Source organism: Denticeps clupeoides, chromosome 16 (genome assembly GCF_900700375.1).
Source record: "Denticeps clupeoides chromosome 16, fDenClu1.1, whole genome shotgun sequence".
NCBI classification, from domain to species: domain Eukaryota; kingdom Metazoa; phylum Chordata; class Actinopteri; order Clupeiformes; family Denticipitidae; genus Denticeps; species Denticeps clupeoides.
The window spans coordinates 1,781,597-1,799,614 of NC_041722.1; the positions used below are offsets into that span (position 1 = coordinate 1,781,597).

General features: G+C 38.9%; 1 protein-coding gene across 1 annotated transcript; it reads right to left on the minus strand.

Moving 5' to 3' along the window:
• Positions 1 to 8,438: 8,438 nt before the first annotated feature.
• Positions 8,439 to 13,718, minus strand: LOC114765965 (apoptosis regulator BAX). Its single transcript, XM_028956537.1, has 6 exons — positions 13,469 to 13,718; positions 12,579 to 12,627; positions 12,331 to 12,492; positions 11,698 to 11,830; positions 9,200 to 9,304; positions 8,439 to 8,815 (listed from the first exon to the last, which is right to left on the minus strand). Exons 1-6 carry the CDS (start codon positions 13,524 to 13,526, stop codon positions 8,717 to 8,719), a joined length of 606 nt encoding a protein of 201 aa, XP_028812370.1. The 5' UTR covers positions 13,527 to 13,718; the 3' UTR covers positions 8,439 to 8,716.
• Positions 13,719 to 18,018: the final 4,300 nt, after the last annotated feature.

The window sequence follows — 18,018 nt, forward strand, 5'->3', positions numbered from 1 at the left end:
TGATTTTTGCTTCATTGCAAATTCCCCAAACTTTTTTCATAGCTCTATGGACACAACTTGCAACAAAGTGAGCTGCCCTGTGAGTAGCTCAAACCCAGACAGCAGCCTTTGTACAAGGGAGACGGTTAAGGCAATTACTGAAAGCATACAATGGGTTAAAGGTGCCCCCTCAGAGGACAACTGAGTTGAAGGATTTTTCAGTGTTGATAATTTGTCTAGAATAACTGCCATAAACCTCTTGCCTTTCAAAAAAGCAGAGGAGAAAAAAGACAAAGAAAAAGAAAACCCTTTGCCCAGGCCCACATTGCTGTAGGTCTACGGTGAATGGACACTTGAGAGTGCTTAACAAGCCCTCGCTGTCAGAATGGAATTTGGAGTGACCACAGAACAGTTGCCCAGCCACTGAATGTCTTGCTCAATATAGGCAGTGGTATATTCATACAGCTTCATACATATCGACACTGTGTGCAGTTTTCAAAAAGAAATGGCAGTTTTAGTAAAATATGAAAAGGTTTAATGTTTCCTTTTTTAAAGCAACAATTCTTTTCAAATTTTCACCATAGGAATGTGCTGTTTTTTTTTTATGAATCCCTCTTAATTTTACACATTGAACTTTTTCATCCAGAGAGAATGTGATTTTGATCAGTAATGGATGTACAATTATTGATGTAATCTAAGCCTCTGTGGCAAACACCACAGAAATGTCTGAATGATTATAAAAAAAATATTTTACTGAAAAATTAATGAAATAGCTCATGAATGGCCTTCATCATTAAAAGCAGCGAGCAGTTTTTTTTTTTTCTTCATGTGGGCAGGTTCTTTATGCAAAAGTGGGATCACTGAATGCAGGATGTCACCCATCCTAGGACACTTGGCCATGTGCAACATTGCACAGGTCTGCCAGTCGACTCATGACCTCTAGTGGTGTCTTCAGCCTTGACAAGAGCCTGTAACTACCAAAGACTCTTTTCCACTATGGAGTCCACTTACAGTTCTTAACCAGTCCTTCCACGTTGGCAACTAAAATGGCCATTTTAATTCAATTCTAATGTTTTGGGCATGAGTCTAATTTAATAAATAGAAAAACATAAAAGATTCTGTACTTTATAAAACACAAAACTGTTCCAATTATAAGTCTATAACCTCTAAAATGTCCCATATGATATGGCAAACTATGTGTCCCTTATTTTCACAAAGAATGTATTACCCTCAGCTGAAGGGCTGCATATCCTGTATATTTGTGCTAGGTGGTATCAGAAATATTCACAATTAATACACAGATATACTGCTATACACATTGATTATAACAATTCCCTTTATTATCAACATTGTAATATAATGAGAAATTCTTATGAATTAATTATAAAATGTCTAATTTCAGTAGATTGTCGGACACTTTACATCCTTCTCAGTTGCTTCCTTGTTTAGGACAAATTGCCAGCCAAAGGCATGAGTATTGCCTTTACTAGGTCTGTACAGCTGTGTATGAAATTCTACAATATCCCGGGACAGGCAAACAGAAACATCCCCTCTGTGTTTGTTCAGCGTATCATGACAATGTCATTCAACTTTGCAGCAGAGGTCTATGAGTGCTCTAAGCCCACTGACTGAGTGTTATTGTGCACAGGAATGACCCTTTTTAACCCTTCTCTAGACCAGCCAGCTTTTCAGAAGCATGTGGCAACTCCACATGCAGAGAAATTTTTAACACAGAGCCATTTTTTATAACTGAGAATTTGTGGCTAAAGAAATGTACTGTATGGTTAATTTGCACCAATACAGCTTGGTCACAATATCTAATATCAATCAATATCAATCAACAATTTCATTACTTGCCATTGCTGTTTAATTGACCATTGTTAAGTTTGGTTGCTGTTTTATTAATTTATTTTTATTATTTTATTTAATGTGTACTAATTTTAGTTTTCTGTTTACTATACTTTAGGCAAAGGTTTTAGTTAGCTTTTTTTTCCCCACATGTGTGCATTGTTTGAACTTTTTTTTTCCCCAGAACAAAGCTGAATATAAAGAAGCTCAAAGGCCAGACAGAAATATGGTGGCTGTCACATGAGCTGTGTCTCAACACGTCAAATGTCAAAATAGGCCTGTCAAAAAGTGGAGTACACCAGGTTTCAGTTTCAGGGCAATTATTATTCCTAAATTACATAAACAATATAGACACAAACATAAGCAAGAAACTGGTTACATTTGCTGACACCACCAAGGTAGAAGGTGTCTTTGAAATTTAATTGACAAAAGAGATGATAAAGCAAGATCTACAACATAATTATAGACTAGGCTAATGAAGATTAAATTACCTGAAAAGTTCACCTACACTGAAAACATGTGGAATTACTTAAAAAGAATGCTACTATTACTATTTTTTTAAGTGTACTTAAAATGAGATTGATTAATCCAAAAAACAAATTACATTCAACAAGCATTTCTATTTTATAATTTCTAATTTTTAAATTTTTGCTTGTGCTCTTTTGCATATAATAACAATACTACTAATACATTTCATTTACACAGTGACTTTATTAGACTCAAAAACAATTGGCAGCATAATACATGGTAATGCAGATAAAACAAGTAATCACAGAAATTATTATTAAAATCATAAAACAGCAAAATATGGTCATAGGATTTTGGATGATGCGCTACACAAGATGCTATTGGAAGAGTCAGGTTGTGATGTGACGAAGACTTGATGACAGGTCCTCTTTAAAAATGAGGATAGGTTGTTCTGGCAGTTAGGTAATCAAAGGTAAGATTGTTGTCAAAGGTGACTCCAAGATTCCAGATGGAAAGGGAGGGGGAGAGGAAAGAGCCATCAATGGTGATTGAGATATTATGAGGATTTTAAGTAAGTGACTTTAGCTGATGAACACTACTTAAATTCGAAAATTGTAAAATTTTATTGATATTTTTCTTGATGGAGGGTAAATCAGGAGTTTTGTAAATATATGGCATAGAACATGAGTGAAATTTAATGTCAAAAGTTAATTTATTATCACTAGAGGAAAACGCTAGTATTTTTGGATTAATTCAATACCAAACAATGTATTAAATAAACGGTGACATTTCAACTTAAATCATAAGCATGACTGCTTTCATGTAGTCTTCAGTGTGACATCCATGCTGGCTCTGGGCCTCACAACACGCTTTTCCTCCCAAGTATTAGGGTCTGTGTCTGTGTGTTGTGCTCCCTGGTCAGTCCCGATCCAGTAGTGTTGACTAAGATTACCTCTCTCACACTTCTGGGTTGTGGATTCCTCATCACAATTTCTTCCCAGGTCTCAGAAGCACAGATAGTGATCCTCCCCAGTGTAACAAGCATCAAGTGCGTCTCGTTGTGTCTAATCCCCTACCCTGCATAAGCCCCATTTGATCCGGAGGCTGAAGAGCTGATCTCTAACACAACTCCCGTGTTTGTCCAGTGTCCTGTGTGTCTTCCCCCCAAGGGTATGTGCTGTTGTGTTTACACCAGTATGTGAAACAGACAGGTTTGAGTGTAGAAGCCCGTATACTTCCTGAGTGGGTTGAGGCAGTGGCACAGTGGTTGGTTCTTCTTTTTTGTGTTTTCCTATATGTGTTTGGAAATAAACTCTGTTCCATTATTGCACTCTCGGCGTTCATCCTTCCTCTCCGTCCCTCTTGGGATTGACATGTAGCAAAGGAGACTAAGGACCAGATCAAAGAACCAGTTACAGGAAGCAGATCAAAGATCATAACTGATCTAGATGCTATTCATCCAAATACTTGATTTAACATATTATAGATTCAGTACCTGAACTATGGTACCTAACTATGGACATAGTTCGAAAAAAGTGGGGGAACGGGATTCCCCCACTGAAAAAGATTTATGGTGATTTAAATCTCTAGAAACAAGATTAAAGAGAGGAGCTCATCCTGTCAGAATATAGGGTCATGTAAACTACATCAATCCAGAAAAGGTGAGAATCTTCACATTCGCTCAGTTTCTCACTATGTGTGTTGCCTTGACCAACCACAACATCACCAGTGACACCACATCTGTTGCAGACAGTTCAATGGCCACTTTTGTCCCAGTTAGCACTGAATAAGGTAAAAGTGATTTTTGTCATTGTGATACATCCGGGGAGCAGTGTGTGGGAATGGTACCTTGATTAAAGGGACCACAGTGGCACCTTGGAGGTTTGGGATTTGAATCTGCATCCTTAGCCGCTGGGTTTCACTGTCCCTAAATAGTTTCCCCTCACTGTTCTCAGGGTTCATTAAAAATTGCACCCACCATCAGCCCTCCACCCCATGTAGGGGCAGTGGTGGCCTAGTGGTTAAGGAAGCGGCCTTGTAATCAGAGAGTTGTTGGTCCGAATTCCAATCCACCAAGGTGCCACTGAGGTGCCACTGAGCAAAGCACCATCCCCACACACTGCTCCCCAGATTCCTGTCATGGCTGCCCACTGTTCACTAAGGGTGATGGATTAAATACCTAGGACACATTTCACATTTCATAACTCCAAAAAATCTAAAACATACAATTCATACACCAAGCACATAAACAGCTAAAAAAAGTTATATGTGAAATCCAAAGAAAATTTGACTAGTGTGGATACTAACAAAGCAAACCGGGAAAAAAGCTTATCTGATCAAAACTAACGCTCTGCAAATTGTAACGGTACCACTCTCCATTTAAAACCAACTGAAGCAGCAGCAAAATACAGCAGTACTGGGATAACCATAACACAAACATCGCCTTTTTATTCATTAAACATGTGTGATCTATTATGTTCATGAGGTGAAGCAAGTGGACGTGATTTACTGTGTTTGGTTTCTTTGTGATTGGTGAATACTGTTATTTACGGACTACCTCTTAGTTATACTTAAATTATATTATTATTACTTAATATATACTATGTATTTTTTATATATTATCAGTATTACATGACTATAATAGGACTATAATTAGTGGGTAACACACTTGCCTATGAACCAGAAGTTCAAATCCCACTTACTACCATTGTGTCCCTGAGCAAGACACTTAACCCTAAATTGCTGATCGTAAGTCGCTCTGGATAAGGGTATCTGATAAATGCTGTAAATGTAAATGAAAATACAATTATTTAATCATTATTACATTATAATCCTCAAAACAGCTAAAAGAAGGAGTATATAGTACATTTAGACATATGAAGTGAACGTGATATACATGAATCTGATAGTTTTGGGCCAAATGAGTCAAAATATGCCCACATGGATAGTTTGAAAAGTTTGTCCAGGTTAGGTACTATGTGCAGGTTAGGTACATAAGATGAACTATGAATTGCTTCAGGTTTGCAGCTGCCACAGATTATTACAAATGGATAAATCACTCTTTTTCTCCTCCTTCGACTGCACCCATTAGGGGTCACCACAGTGGATCAGTTGGTCTGATCATCCCGACTATATCCAACTATATATATATCCAGATGGCCACTAAGGTGCCACTGAGAAAAGGACCGTCACCACACTGCTCCTTGGGTGCCTTTCATGGCTACCCACTGCTCACTAAGGTGATGGAATAAATTTTGAGGACAAGTTTTGTTGTGTGCTGTGCTGAAGTGTATCACAATGACATTCACTTCACTTTCAGTTGTTTCTGTGCTTGAATTTTGATCGTAATTTGTGGGTTTTTGTTGGTCCATCCCACTCTTGAGGATTGACCACAAGTTCTCAATTGGATTAAGGTCCGGGCAGTTTCCTGGCCATAGACTCAAAATTTCTATGTTTTTATCCCGAACCACTAATTATCACTTTGGCCTTATGGCACGGTCCTCAATCATGCTTGAAAAGGCATTGTTCTTCACCAAACTGTTCTTGGATGGTTTGGAGAAATTGCTGTCAGATGATGTTTTGGTACCATTCTTTATTCATGGTTGTGTTATTAGGCAAAATTGTGAGTGCGCCCACTCCCTTGAATGAGACACAGCCCCATACATGAATGGTCTCATGATGCTTTACTGCTGGCATGAGACAGAACTGATGGTAGCGCTCAACCGTTTCTTCCCCAGACAATCAGTTTTCCAGATGCCCCAAACAATTGGAAAGGGGCTTCATCAGAGAAAATTACTTTACCCCAGTCCTCAGCAGTCCAATCCCTGTACTTCTTGCAGAATGGGGCAGTGGTGGCCTAGCAGTTAAGGAAGCGGACACAGTAATCAGAAGGTTGCCGGTTCGAATCCCGATCCGCCAAGGTGCAACTGAGGTGCAAATGTCCAAGATACTGTCCCCAAACACTGCTCCCCAGGTGCCTGTCATAGCTGCCCACTGCTCACCAAGGGTGATGGGTCAAAAGCAGAGGACACATATCATTGTGGGCACCGTGCTGCAGTGTATCATAATATCAATCTCTTCACTTCAAAATATCAGTTTGTCCTTCATGTTTTTCTTGGAGAGACGTGGCTTCTGTGCTGCCCTTCTTGACACCAGGCCATCTTTCTTGGGCAACACTTGAACCTTTCTCCTTGAAGTTTTTGATGATCCGATAACCTGATTTATACTACAAAAAAAAAAAATACAAAAAACTAACCGACCCTGTAGCCTTAAACCTACTTTGTTATGGGTATGTCATTTTCAAGAAGGGATCACGGCCATTTTTGTGTTATTCTGCAGAGCCTTTAGCATGGCATAGCTGATCTTCCTGGCTGCCAATTCACATAGTAATATGTGTCACATAGTAAAACATATCTAATGTTGTTTTTCCTAATCAGGAAAAATACCATGTTTAGACTTTTGGTTTAGGCTGGAAGGGTTAATTAATTTCACCAGTTTAAAAAAAGGTCAAGGCACACTCATATTTGCCCTGAACAGATTTCAACATGATCATGCTGACCATCATGATGATCAGTATGTATTTCTGTGACATGGATTTTAGATTCTGCACATCTGCTGTTATCAGTTTGATAAGGCACCAAGATAAACAAACCACAACGAAGAGAAGCGCAAAACAGCAGCTGGTTACACATGGCGTGTACTGCACTCTCAGCCCGGCCATACTGGAAGGCTGCAGTCTGCATCGCTTCAATGCCACAGCTGTGCTAACATGGAAATGACACCAGTGTCCCTGCAAAGACTAAAATGTCACTGAGTTCAGCTTCATCACACCAGGTTCCTGGAAGTATTGACAAACTGAATGAAGCTCCTTGATTGCAATGAATTTGGACTCTGCTCAGGGGATGAAAGTGCAAGATTAGAGGTTGAAGTCCACTACAAAATCTACCTGGAGTCACCTGGATTTGTTAGATGCTCCAATGAATTATTAAAGCTAGTCACATCTGATTGGCTTAGGGAGAAATCATGATTGCAGAGTTGTTTAAAGCAGACACACACATGGCAGCTTTGATTTTTAATGTGACTTTACAATGGCAAAGAACTAAAAACAGGCTCCAGTGGGCGAGCTTGTGAGCTCCCAGATTTGGAAACCCTAAGGCGGTTTTATAGGCACAGAACATGACATCCCTCCTTATTTCCAAATGAGTTATGAACTGAAACATGACATATTAATAATCAAACAGAGCCAAACCACCACACATCATTCCTGATGCTGATATCTGGACTATATCTAAAGCCTTGGCAGAAACCTGATCGGAGTCAGATGATATGAACTATGATTGATGACAGATGACACACATTTGGCCAGTTTAAAATTCTGCACACACACTATGACATCCGTAGTCATTCGTTTATAAATCACAATATGTTGCACAAAGAACTTTTCCCCTTCATTTCCCACATGTCACAATTGCACTTTATGTACACATGTATTATCTCAGCAATCTGTAATCTTTGTACTTCTGTGTATATAAGATTTGATTATATTGTTTATTGTCGATGTACTGTTGTGCTTGAGATGTTGTTTGCCATCTTGTGGTTAAAGATGATCACTGCATTGAAGACCCATAACAAAATAAAACCACTGTATAAACTGGACCACATTAACATCAGATAATGAAATAAAACTTAATAGACTAATTTTTGTTTATTTACAAGTTTGCACTGATTATATGAGACCCTTTATCACACTAAACCTAATCAAACAAACACTTTCTATACTGGGTTTCATAAAGAATATTTTAATTGGTTTAATAGTAAACTTAATCTTAATTTCCGGTACATAATTTTCTTTCTATTTATAGGAAGAGCAACAAAAACATGCATTCAAATTAATGCTTCAGTTTCACTTCACATCATTTAATCAAACTGGTATTTAGAGATCAGCTATGAAGAGACACAGAAGCCTAACCCTCACGTGTAAACACTCAAGGCACTTTGCTGATGAGCTCCAACTCACAGTTGACATGACAGGAAAAAAAAAAAAAAAAAAGTTTCTTTCTAGTTTTTAAATCCAGTACATGAAGATATAATATCACAAATATTATATGGGCTTACCAGGTCCACATAAGAAAACATTTAGAATATTCTTGAGAAAAACATCCCTTTATTTCCATACCACAGAATTTGGTAAAAAATAGACCCTACAGTATAAAAAGAATGTCCATATTAAGAAGTAATGAAATCCGTTGTAATAAATAGCTAAAGGCACAATCTGTCGCTTAAATTTTTGAATAAATTGTTACAGTACATTTCTTAATAAAATTAAAATACTCTGCCTTGAATCAAATCAGTGTGTCTTGTGTATCAGCAGAGACTTTGTTTTTATCAAAGTTGAACTTGAGGTATGCGTAAGGCCCAGAGGTCAACGGTTTCTTCTCCAGTAAATCACCGCAGTGACAAATGCTACAGCAGCCAGGATGGACAGAGTATACCAGTGGTTTACACGGCTGATCACACCCACCTGCAAAACACAGTCACACGGGGCAGAAAACTTTACTTTAAAATATAGAGCGTTACAAGTAAATCAACAACACAGTCAACCCTGACTTCAATTAACACACCCAACGTGGTGTGAGTGGGTTGTGTGTGCATGTATATATAATTTTTTTGCTTGTTCTTGATTGCTTGTTCTTAAGTTCCTTCAAATACTGTCTCAATTCTGACTGGTAGGGTGGTGTGTTTAATAAGGCAAAGGTCATTCCAGTCCTAATACTGAAACTATTTTTATTGGGATAAAACATCTGACATTTTTAATTGGCCCAATTATCTAAATTGAACCTCAATTATAGATTTGGAAAGACTACCAATCCAGAAGCTACGCCAGCACACAGACAAAACAACGTACCCATCCTCCCTGCTGGCGAAGCCAGCTGATGATGTTCTCCCTGATGAACTGAAGCACCCAGCTGATAATCCGCTGAATGATTTCAAAGTGGTTCTGTGTCAGCGCCTGGACACACAAAGGAAAGTATGATGATGCCTCAGCCAAAATACAGCTCACAGAAAATACCTCATTGTTTATACCATGGTGAAGAGACCCTGAACAAGTGAGGAATGGTCAGTAGGAAAGACAGAATATTGAAGTTACAGGAAGCAGAGCTGGCGAAGCTGGAGTAATCAGTAATCCAAGGAAGTATGACAAAGAGTTGAAGGTAGTGGCAACCTGCTTCAAAGATCACTCGCCCGCTTGGATTCTAGTGGTACAGTCACTACAGTCACTACTGGCACTACTTTTTAACAAAAATGTTTATACCGCCAACAGAAAATCCCCAAGCAAAGTCATTATGATATAATCATTATGTTCTGCACTGCATCGATGCAGAATCGTCCACGTCTGCGTTGCAATGCATCCATTATGTAATTAATTTCAACACAGGACATAAGGTTTAGGTTAGTATTTACCTTAATTTTATGTAGACACATGAAGTGAAAGTGAAGTGATTGCAATTGTGATACACAGCAAACACGGCAGACAGTGCACACAATGAAATGTGCCCTTAGTGAGCAGTGGCTGCCCACTGCTCATGACAGGTGTGTGGATGGTGCTTTGCTCAGGGGCACCTTGGCACTCTGGATTCGAACCAGCAACCTTCCAATCAAACATACAGAAGTGGGGACTGTTACTGTACCTGAAAGCCAGGAGCAAGCTGACCAAGGACATCAGAGAAGCTACTCTGGAAAACTTACCAGCCAATTACTAGCTCATTGTGGAGCGTCCAGCAAAGCATCACAAACTACACAAGACCTTCCACCCTCATGGCAAACCAAGACCTGGCTAACAACTTGAACGCATGACCCGACAGTCCTTGGATTCTGGACTACGATCAAAAGACACAGAGGATGTCATCCGACTCTTCCACAAACAGAAGACCAGGAAAGCACCAGGGACAGATGACATCTCCCCTTCCAGCGCCATAACCAGCTGGCTCCAGTTTCAGTGGCACCTTCACTAGATCCCTGGAGCTGTGTGAAGTTAAAGTTCAGCAGTACACAAGGGACTGCATCATCATCTTAATGTTCCCCTGCTATCGTTAAGTGGGGAGGTAGTAGCCTGTTGGGTAAGGGCGTGATGTAAAATGCATAAATATAAATGATAACTAACTTCTCAACTCAAAGGGAACAACAGGTGAAGCAGGGAGCTTCACTGACTGTCTGGTTGGTCTTTTTAATACAGCCCACTGAAAATAGAATTACCAAAATAAAGTCTTAGTTATGAATGCTCTCATTTGAACTCGTCCTGTTACGCCTAGCGTTCAGTCAGGTGGTGCGTTAGGTTCAGATGGGGCTGAAGAGCCCGACTTTTTTTTTTTTTTTTTTTTACAGTGACTTGCGTGGTAAATGAGCGCTCAGGCGCTGAGTCTCGACTAGCGAGTATGTAATGTGTGTGGGACAACTTCAAAATGTATAAACTACACAGCTGTGTGCATGTGCACATTTGAATAATATAGTGTTCATTCTGGCTGGAATAAGAGCTTTTTATTTGTACAAGCTGGTAGCCGAAGAAAACGCCCATTTTTTACTTACTGACTATCTAGAACGCAGCTGCACTTACTCTCTGGCACCACACAGTGGAGACTGTGCCTAACTTTTAATCTACACTAAACCGTGTAACCCACAGTTTAGATGTAACCCAGATGAGATGCAACCCACATTTAACTATTTACATCCAACCTGCTTATTTCCTTTTCTTTCTTAGTTTAGCATTTCTCCACAGTTAAGGCTGATGAGCAACACAGTTACCACTAAAGGTGAATGTAAATATTAGCACTAAAATGCCTTTTTCATGTTTATGTCTGATATGTATGCATCTTGTGCTGGCCTGGCCTGTCTGAAAAAGTTTAAAAGTCAATATGGCCCCGTGCACTGCCCTACACCAATTACTGTCATGTGCTAATCATCACAGTTGGGTTTGGAGCAGCGACAGAAAGAACCGTCCCCCTGAACTCAGTTCAGGACTTGTACCCACACCAAAGAAATGGACGGAAAAATTCTCTCTGACCTTCACGCCCTGGACACAATCGATTGGATTTCCTCCCCTCCAGGTAAAAGTAACATTATTGCTCCGTTGGATAAGGATGATAGTCCATTCTTAGGTCTATGCTATTTTATTTTAATGTTGATCACAGTGCTGGTACTTCAAAGGCCAATGAAATGTGGTACTCATTAGAAAGGTTTGAGAACCACTGCTATAGTGTACAAACACATTCAAATGAAACTGGACAGAGAAACTAGGGCCACTTTATAACAAACACGAGATGGCATCAACTTTTAACCAAAAAAACAAAAAAAACAAAAAAAAAAAAAAAACACTTATTGAAAAAAATATAATGTGACTGTTACTACCTTGTAAATGAGCTTATATGCGAGGTGAAACAGAGCAACCACTCGGCCCCAGTTTATGCCGTCTGCAAAGATGCTCCGAGCAACAGTGACGAACACATCCTGGGCACAGTTGCCTTGAACCGTGTTGATGAGGCTACAAATGGCAGGAACAAAAAACAAGCATGAATTCTGAAATCAAACCTCATCATTTTGAGCAAAAAAGCACAAAAAGAACAGAACATCATGTTGCATTAGTTTTCCTTCAATCTGTTCCTGTCAATTATTCAATTGCCAGTTTACACATGTGAACTTAGTCAGATGTTTCCTTTCTAACTTTGACTTGCAAGGGCTGGGATCCGGTTCTGCAGGTCATCTTCAGTTTGGAATTTGTAAATGGGTCAAAGGCAAAAATTCTGAGTCCACATGAATAGACAAAATCTGCAATTCTACATTGTCCAAATAGCGAAATTGTCATTTGATGTAATGATTCTTATCTTGAAACACATTTTTAAATAAAAAACAGCATAGTATACATATTTTTCCAAAATGTTCAAAGTTGCCAGAGTTCTAATTGGTCAAAAAATATTAAAAAAAAAATATTAAAAATATTTGTTCAATTTGAATCTGTAAATGTGCATAAAATGATACACATACTGTTGAAGTTCAGCATTGCGGTTGAGCTCATCTGAAATCTTAATAAGTTGGTCCACGATGTCCTTTATGATGGGGTCTTCCCTCTCACTCGACCTTCCTCCCAGAACCTCAGGAGTAACATGGAGCTCTGGGTTTTCCTGATTGATATTATCCATTACATACCTGCAAAGAAATGTGTTGCCGGTAGAGAGAACAGCTAAATATCAAAAATGAAACTACAAGCAGAAATTACTTATGAGATGATTTACCCTCTCAGGACAATCGCTCCTTGATTTATTATTTCATCATCCACCACATCTGGGAAGAAAAAGACAAGAAAGCACATAATAAGTGTAATGACTGATTAGACGTCGCTTGTGTTTCCATTCAGTTTTTTTTTATTAAACAAAAAATTGGTGTGTAAAAGGTAAACTGCAAATTTGCATTGAAATCAAATACCTTCATATGTAGGCCTGTAAATTGCGCAATCCTACAGTCTGCTGTAGCATTGATCTACCAAGCAATACATTTACTGCTGCAGTCTTGTTTTCGGAATATTTTTCTTGCTTGAACTGGTCCTATGTTGGCCAGTGTGTCCGAAAATGATCTTTTCATGTGATGTGCGCACTGTGCACGCCTGATGATTGCAAAATTCCGACCACGGAATCCTCTTACAACTGTTTACTGATCATTTAGTTTGACACTAAAATGGTCTTTAGAGTGGTCTAGTTAGAATGATTTACTTCCGAAGTAATTAGAATCTTGTAGAATCTGCGCTTCCTGAATCGAACTGTATTTTCAGTAAATTCGGAGCCCATTTCCGCTACTCATCCAAACCCCGCTGAGCAGCTGCAAACTTTTTACTTGCTAGAAGCGCATTTATGACACTAACTACACGAAACAGGTCTTTTCGTTTGTTTTACTGTAAATTCGCTCCACAAAAACTCGAATCATGTCGATCGCGACATCAGGTGACGCGGCCCATGGTCACCCTCTGACGTCAGAGGGGGGAAAAAAGTAACTTGCGCTTGAATTATTTGTGCGTTAAACAAAAATTAAACTTCGCCAGAAGTTGCCGTGGCGCGACGCAGCAGCCTGCGGTTGGACCTTTATTCCTCCCTCCGGACGTATTCCGGAGAATAAGCGAGGCCGAACTCACCCTCGCCGCCGCCGCCACCGGCGGCTCCCTGCGGCTCGTCGGCGGGTCGATCCGCCATCACGGACTGCAACAGTCAGCCAACTGTCCTCCGCGGCGGGTAGTGGAGCTGACGACGTGAAAAACACCCGGACGGCCCACCCTGCGAGCGCCGAACACATCCACGCCACGCGAGAACCGGATCCGGACCAGGTTCCTACCGGCGACCGCGGCCTGGAGCCTCGGCAATGAGGAAGTGATGCGGAAGCGCAGAGTTGTTGTTTTTTTTTTCTCTTTTCAAAGTGTGACATACATTCACACAGGCGCAGTAGACCTGTATTTTAACATTCTAGTCAATTCGCAGTATTAGAATTATAATATTGTATAAAAAATATTGTATTATAAATTCAGGTCGAAAAAGTAGGTCTTGGTCGTGGTGCAGATTCCGGAATCTGGATAGATTGATTGCTTCTATAGACCTGAGTTTTTTTATACAGGTAATGAGTTGAGAATAAAATACAACTGCTAATTGATAGGGGATCAAATACATATTTCTTTCAGGAAAATGCTGATTAATCTATTCTAATCAAATAAACCTACCTTTGATATTACTGACCAATCATTTATTTGTTAGTGGGCAAGGGGATTAAAACATTCTTTCCCACATTGTACTCCACTTACCACTGATGCCTGAAAATGTGAGGCTCTTGGTTTAACTGAGACACTGAAGCGGTCAGACCAAACAGGGCACGATGAATGGTTGAATATGCAGTGCACTAGGTGCTCAGTTGGCTAGAGGACCAGAATAGTAAGGCAGGCCTGGACGGGCTCCTTTTACAAGGGTGACAGCTGTGAATCTGTAGCGGCAAGGAAAGGCAAGACTGACACACCGACACACTTAAGTGTCCATCTAAAACAACTGAACCTAATGTAAGTGTTAATCCAATCCAACTTTATTTATAAAGCATTTAAAGCAACCAACACAGGATCAAAGTGCTGTACAGTGAATAAATTAGGACAATAAATTAAAAGAACTAGCATCACATAAAACAAGAAAAAAAACATGACAAATAAAATAAAGATCAGCAAAGTTAAAACATAGTATACAATCAGAGTATATAATCATCATAGTACAGTATATAATCACAAAAGGGAATAAAATACTGAAATAAAAAGAAAAAATTAAAACATCTCATTATGTGTCAAAAGCAAGGGTGAAGAGATTAATTTTACGGATTTAAAGGATTTAAAAACTGATTGAGAAGAGGCCTGTTGATCATTCCAAAGTTTGGGAGCTACTACAGAAAAAGCATGGATCTCCTCTAAATTTTCCCATAACGCACAATTCTCTTTGTTTTTTTCTCCAGGTATGTGCATGTACAGAGGTGGAAAGTAATGAATTACATTTACTCATTTTGTCCTAAAGCCACTCCTTTGATATCTTGGCTGTGTGCTTAGGGTCATTGAAAGATGAACTGTGTTAAAGAGCGCTCTGGAGCAGGTCATATTTCCTTCTATCCTGACTAGTCTCCCAGTTCCTGTAGCTGAAAAACATCCCGACAGCATGATTCTACCACCACCATGCTTCACTGTAGGGATGGTATTGGCATAGTGATGAGCGGTGCCTGGCATTCATACCAACAGATCAACTGTTTTTTTCTACAGGTGGACTCCAAATAAGTTACACTGAGCTCAATTTTGAGTCTCATGGCAAAGGCTGTAAATATTTATGTAAATGTGATTTCTCATTTGTTTTATTTTTATCTTTAATAGATTAGCCAAAACCTTTTTTTTCACATTGTCATTATGAGGTGTTGTGTGTAGAATTCTGGGGGGTAAAATGAATAAATTTGGGAATATGGCTATAACATAACAAAATGAAGAAAAACTGATGTGTAGTGAATACTTTCTGGATGCACTGGATCAACTGCAAATTGCTCAAACTGAACCAGAGCTATACAGTCTAATAATGGAGTATTCTGTGGGGCATACTACTACATACTACTACTAGAGTATTTCATTTTATTTTATTTCTTATATCAGCAGTCGGTGGGCTCATTTGTCAGTAAAGACAATTGATATATTAATGTTTGCTATAGAAAGATCAAAAAGCATAGTTTGTGCTTTTACTTTTACTCAAGTAGATTTTTAGATGGATACTTTTACTTGAGTAGAATTCAAGCAAAGTAAATATACTTTTACTTGATCACAGTTTTACATACGTTTACACCTCTGTGCATGTATATATTTAAATTAATTAATGGTGATCAATCTTTTTCCACCCACTACTTTGGGTCCCTCATATTAAACCCTTTTCCTCTCATAGGCCACTTCTATATGGTCTTCCTAGAGGACAATAAAGGAATAAAGGAATATTACAGCTCAAAATGGAATAATAATATTATGCAAACATAACAGCCAATTTTAAACTTATAAACAATAAATAAATATTCAGCCCATAATCCACCCCACCTCAGTTCCATCTGATCAAAGGTCAATAGTACAACAACAGATAAAGTGAGAAGTGGCATTAAAACCATTGAAGATAATATTCATATGTATACACACTCACAAACACATTAATCAGGCAGATCAGTAACAGAACTAATGATTGCAATTTGTGATAAAAACCTTTGGATTGATACTCTTACGGTGTATTTTTTTCCAACGTTATAAAAAACATGGTTTCTCTAAGCCACTGTGAGGTAAAATGATTAATTGTCACATGTGACACAGCACAGAACCCAATGCACACAGTGTGGTGTAGTCTCCACACCACAAATGTGGTCTCTGCATTTAACCCATCCCCTGAAGGAGCAGTGGGCACCCATGAAAGGTGCCCGGGGAGCAGTGTGTGGGGACGGTACCTTGATTAAGGGGACCTCAGTGACAGCTTGGCGGTTCAGGATTTAAACCCACAAAATTTTGACTAAGTAGTGGGGGCATTTGTTGATTTCCAGTGATGCAATATAGTACAGACAGCTATTAAAGATACGAAGGCTAGATACGGTTTGTGATTGCAACAAGATACGAACATCTTGTTGCAAGAGGTGAGTGAGAGTTTGCCCACTAACAAAATAATAGTATGTTTATTAGTGAAAGTCAGAACAAAAAATAAAATAAAATAATGCATTTAAAAAAAGTTATAAATTAATTTGCTTTTAAAAAAAAGTGAATTAGCTGAATATAAATTGTGAAATACTGTGTAACATGAACACCTGTATGTTTAAAACCATCATGACTAATAGTAATCTGTGAAAAAAATATTTTTTACAGGTTAAGTTTGTAAATTAAAAAAGATCCAAAGCTTTGCAAAATGCTCAGAATGGCAGGGACAGAGTGAGATGGATTGGCTACATTTAAAAGAAGATCATCAGCAAACAATAATATTTTATGTTCTAAGTGGTTGGAGACAATTCCCTTAAACAAAGAGGAGGTCCTAGACAAGAGCAAAAAGAGGTGATGGTAAAAAATAAAGGTGAAAGCAGACAACCCTGGCTTGTACCACATTTTAAAGGAGCTTCATTATGGTTAAACACTTGCATGAGGCATCCAGAAAACAAATCTGTCTCCAAAACCAAATTTATGGAGGACCACTCAACCCATTTACAGTACAAATCATGAACCTTCATGTTGTTGTTGTCTTCTTTCAATTTGTTCTTATCAGGGTTCACCACAGCGGATCAAGTGGTCTGGTTGTCTGAACTTGGCAAACATTTTACACCAAATGTCCTTTTCTCAAGCAACCCTCCCCATTTACCATGTCTTAGGACAGAGACCAAGAAATATGCTGTCACATGCGTCCCCAGTGGCCAAGTTCATTCGTATAAAGAAAAAACTCAAAACAGTAACATATTGTGTGCTCGACCAAAAGTTAGGAAATATTATTAAATATTATTAACTGCTGAACGTCTGAGAAGATTCTCAGTCATCCAGGTGAATTTGTCTGAAAGTTGAGTCATGGTAACTGGACTTTTTTCCTTTGATGTAGAGACGTTTCATTCTGCATCCACAGAACTTTGTCAATCTGAGGGAAGTTGGCTTGTGCCCACAAGTTTCACCTGAAACCACCCTGGAGGATAAATTGAGTCCAGTTGCCATGACTAAACTTTCAGACATAACTACTGAACAGTAGGAGGCACTGTTACCCAAAACAACCTACATTATGCTTTGCAAATAATATTTCAAATAATAACACGTTGGCAACAAAATGAAACAAATGAATACTAAATAAATGCATAAGTAGGGCAACAAATTTCCTGTTGTGTTTTCTCCCCCATCTCAATGGTTAGGTCCACATCTTTTCAAATTGTCAGCACTCTTATTACACTGAAAAAAGTGAACACTGGCTAACTTAAAAAAAAATTAAATAATCTTTCACATCTAATTCAAACCTTCTGCAAACTGGCTTGTTTTCATTGTGGCAATTCTAAAATATTAGATTTAGTTTAGCCAGTGTTTTTTACTTTTACTGTTTAGCAGCAAGCCATGTGACCTGCCAAGGTTCTGGATGCTTCACATGGTGTACGGTTTGTGGTGCATGGCTCCTCCTCCATCTCAACAGGAGCTAGACC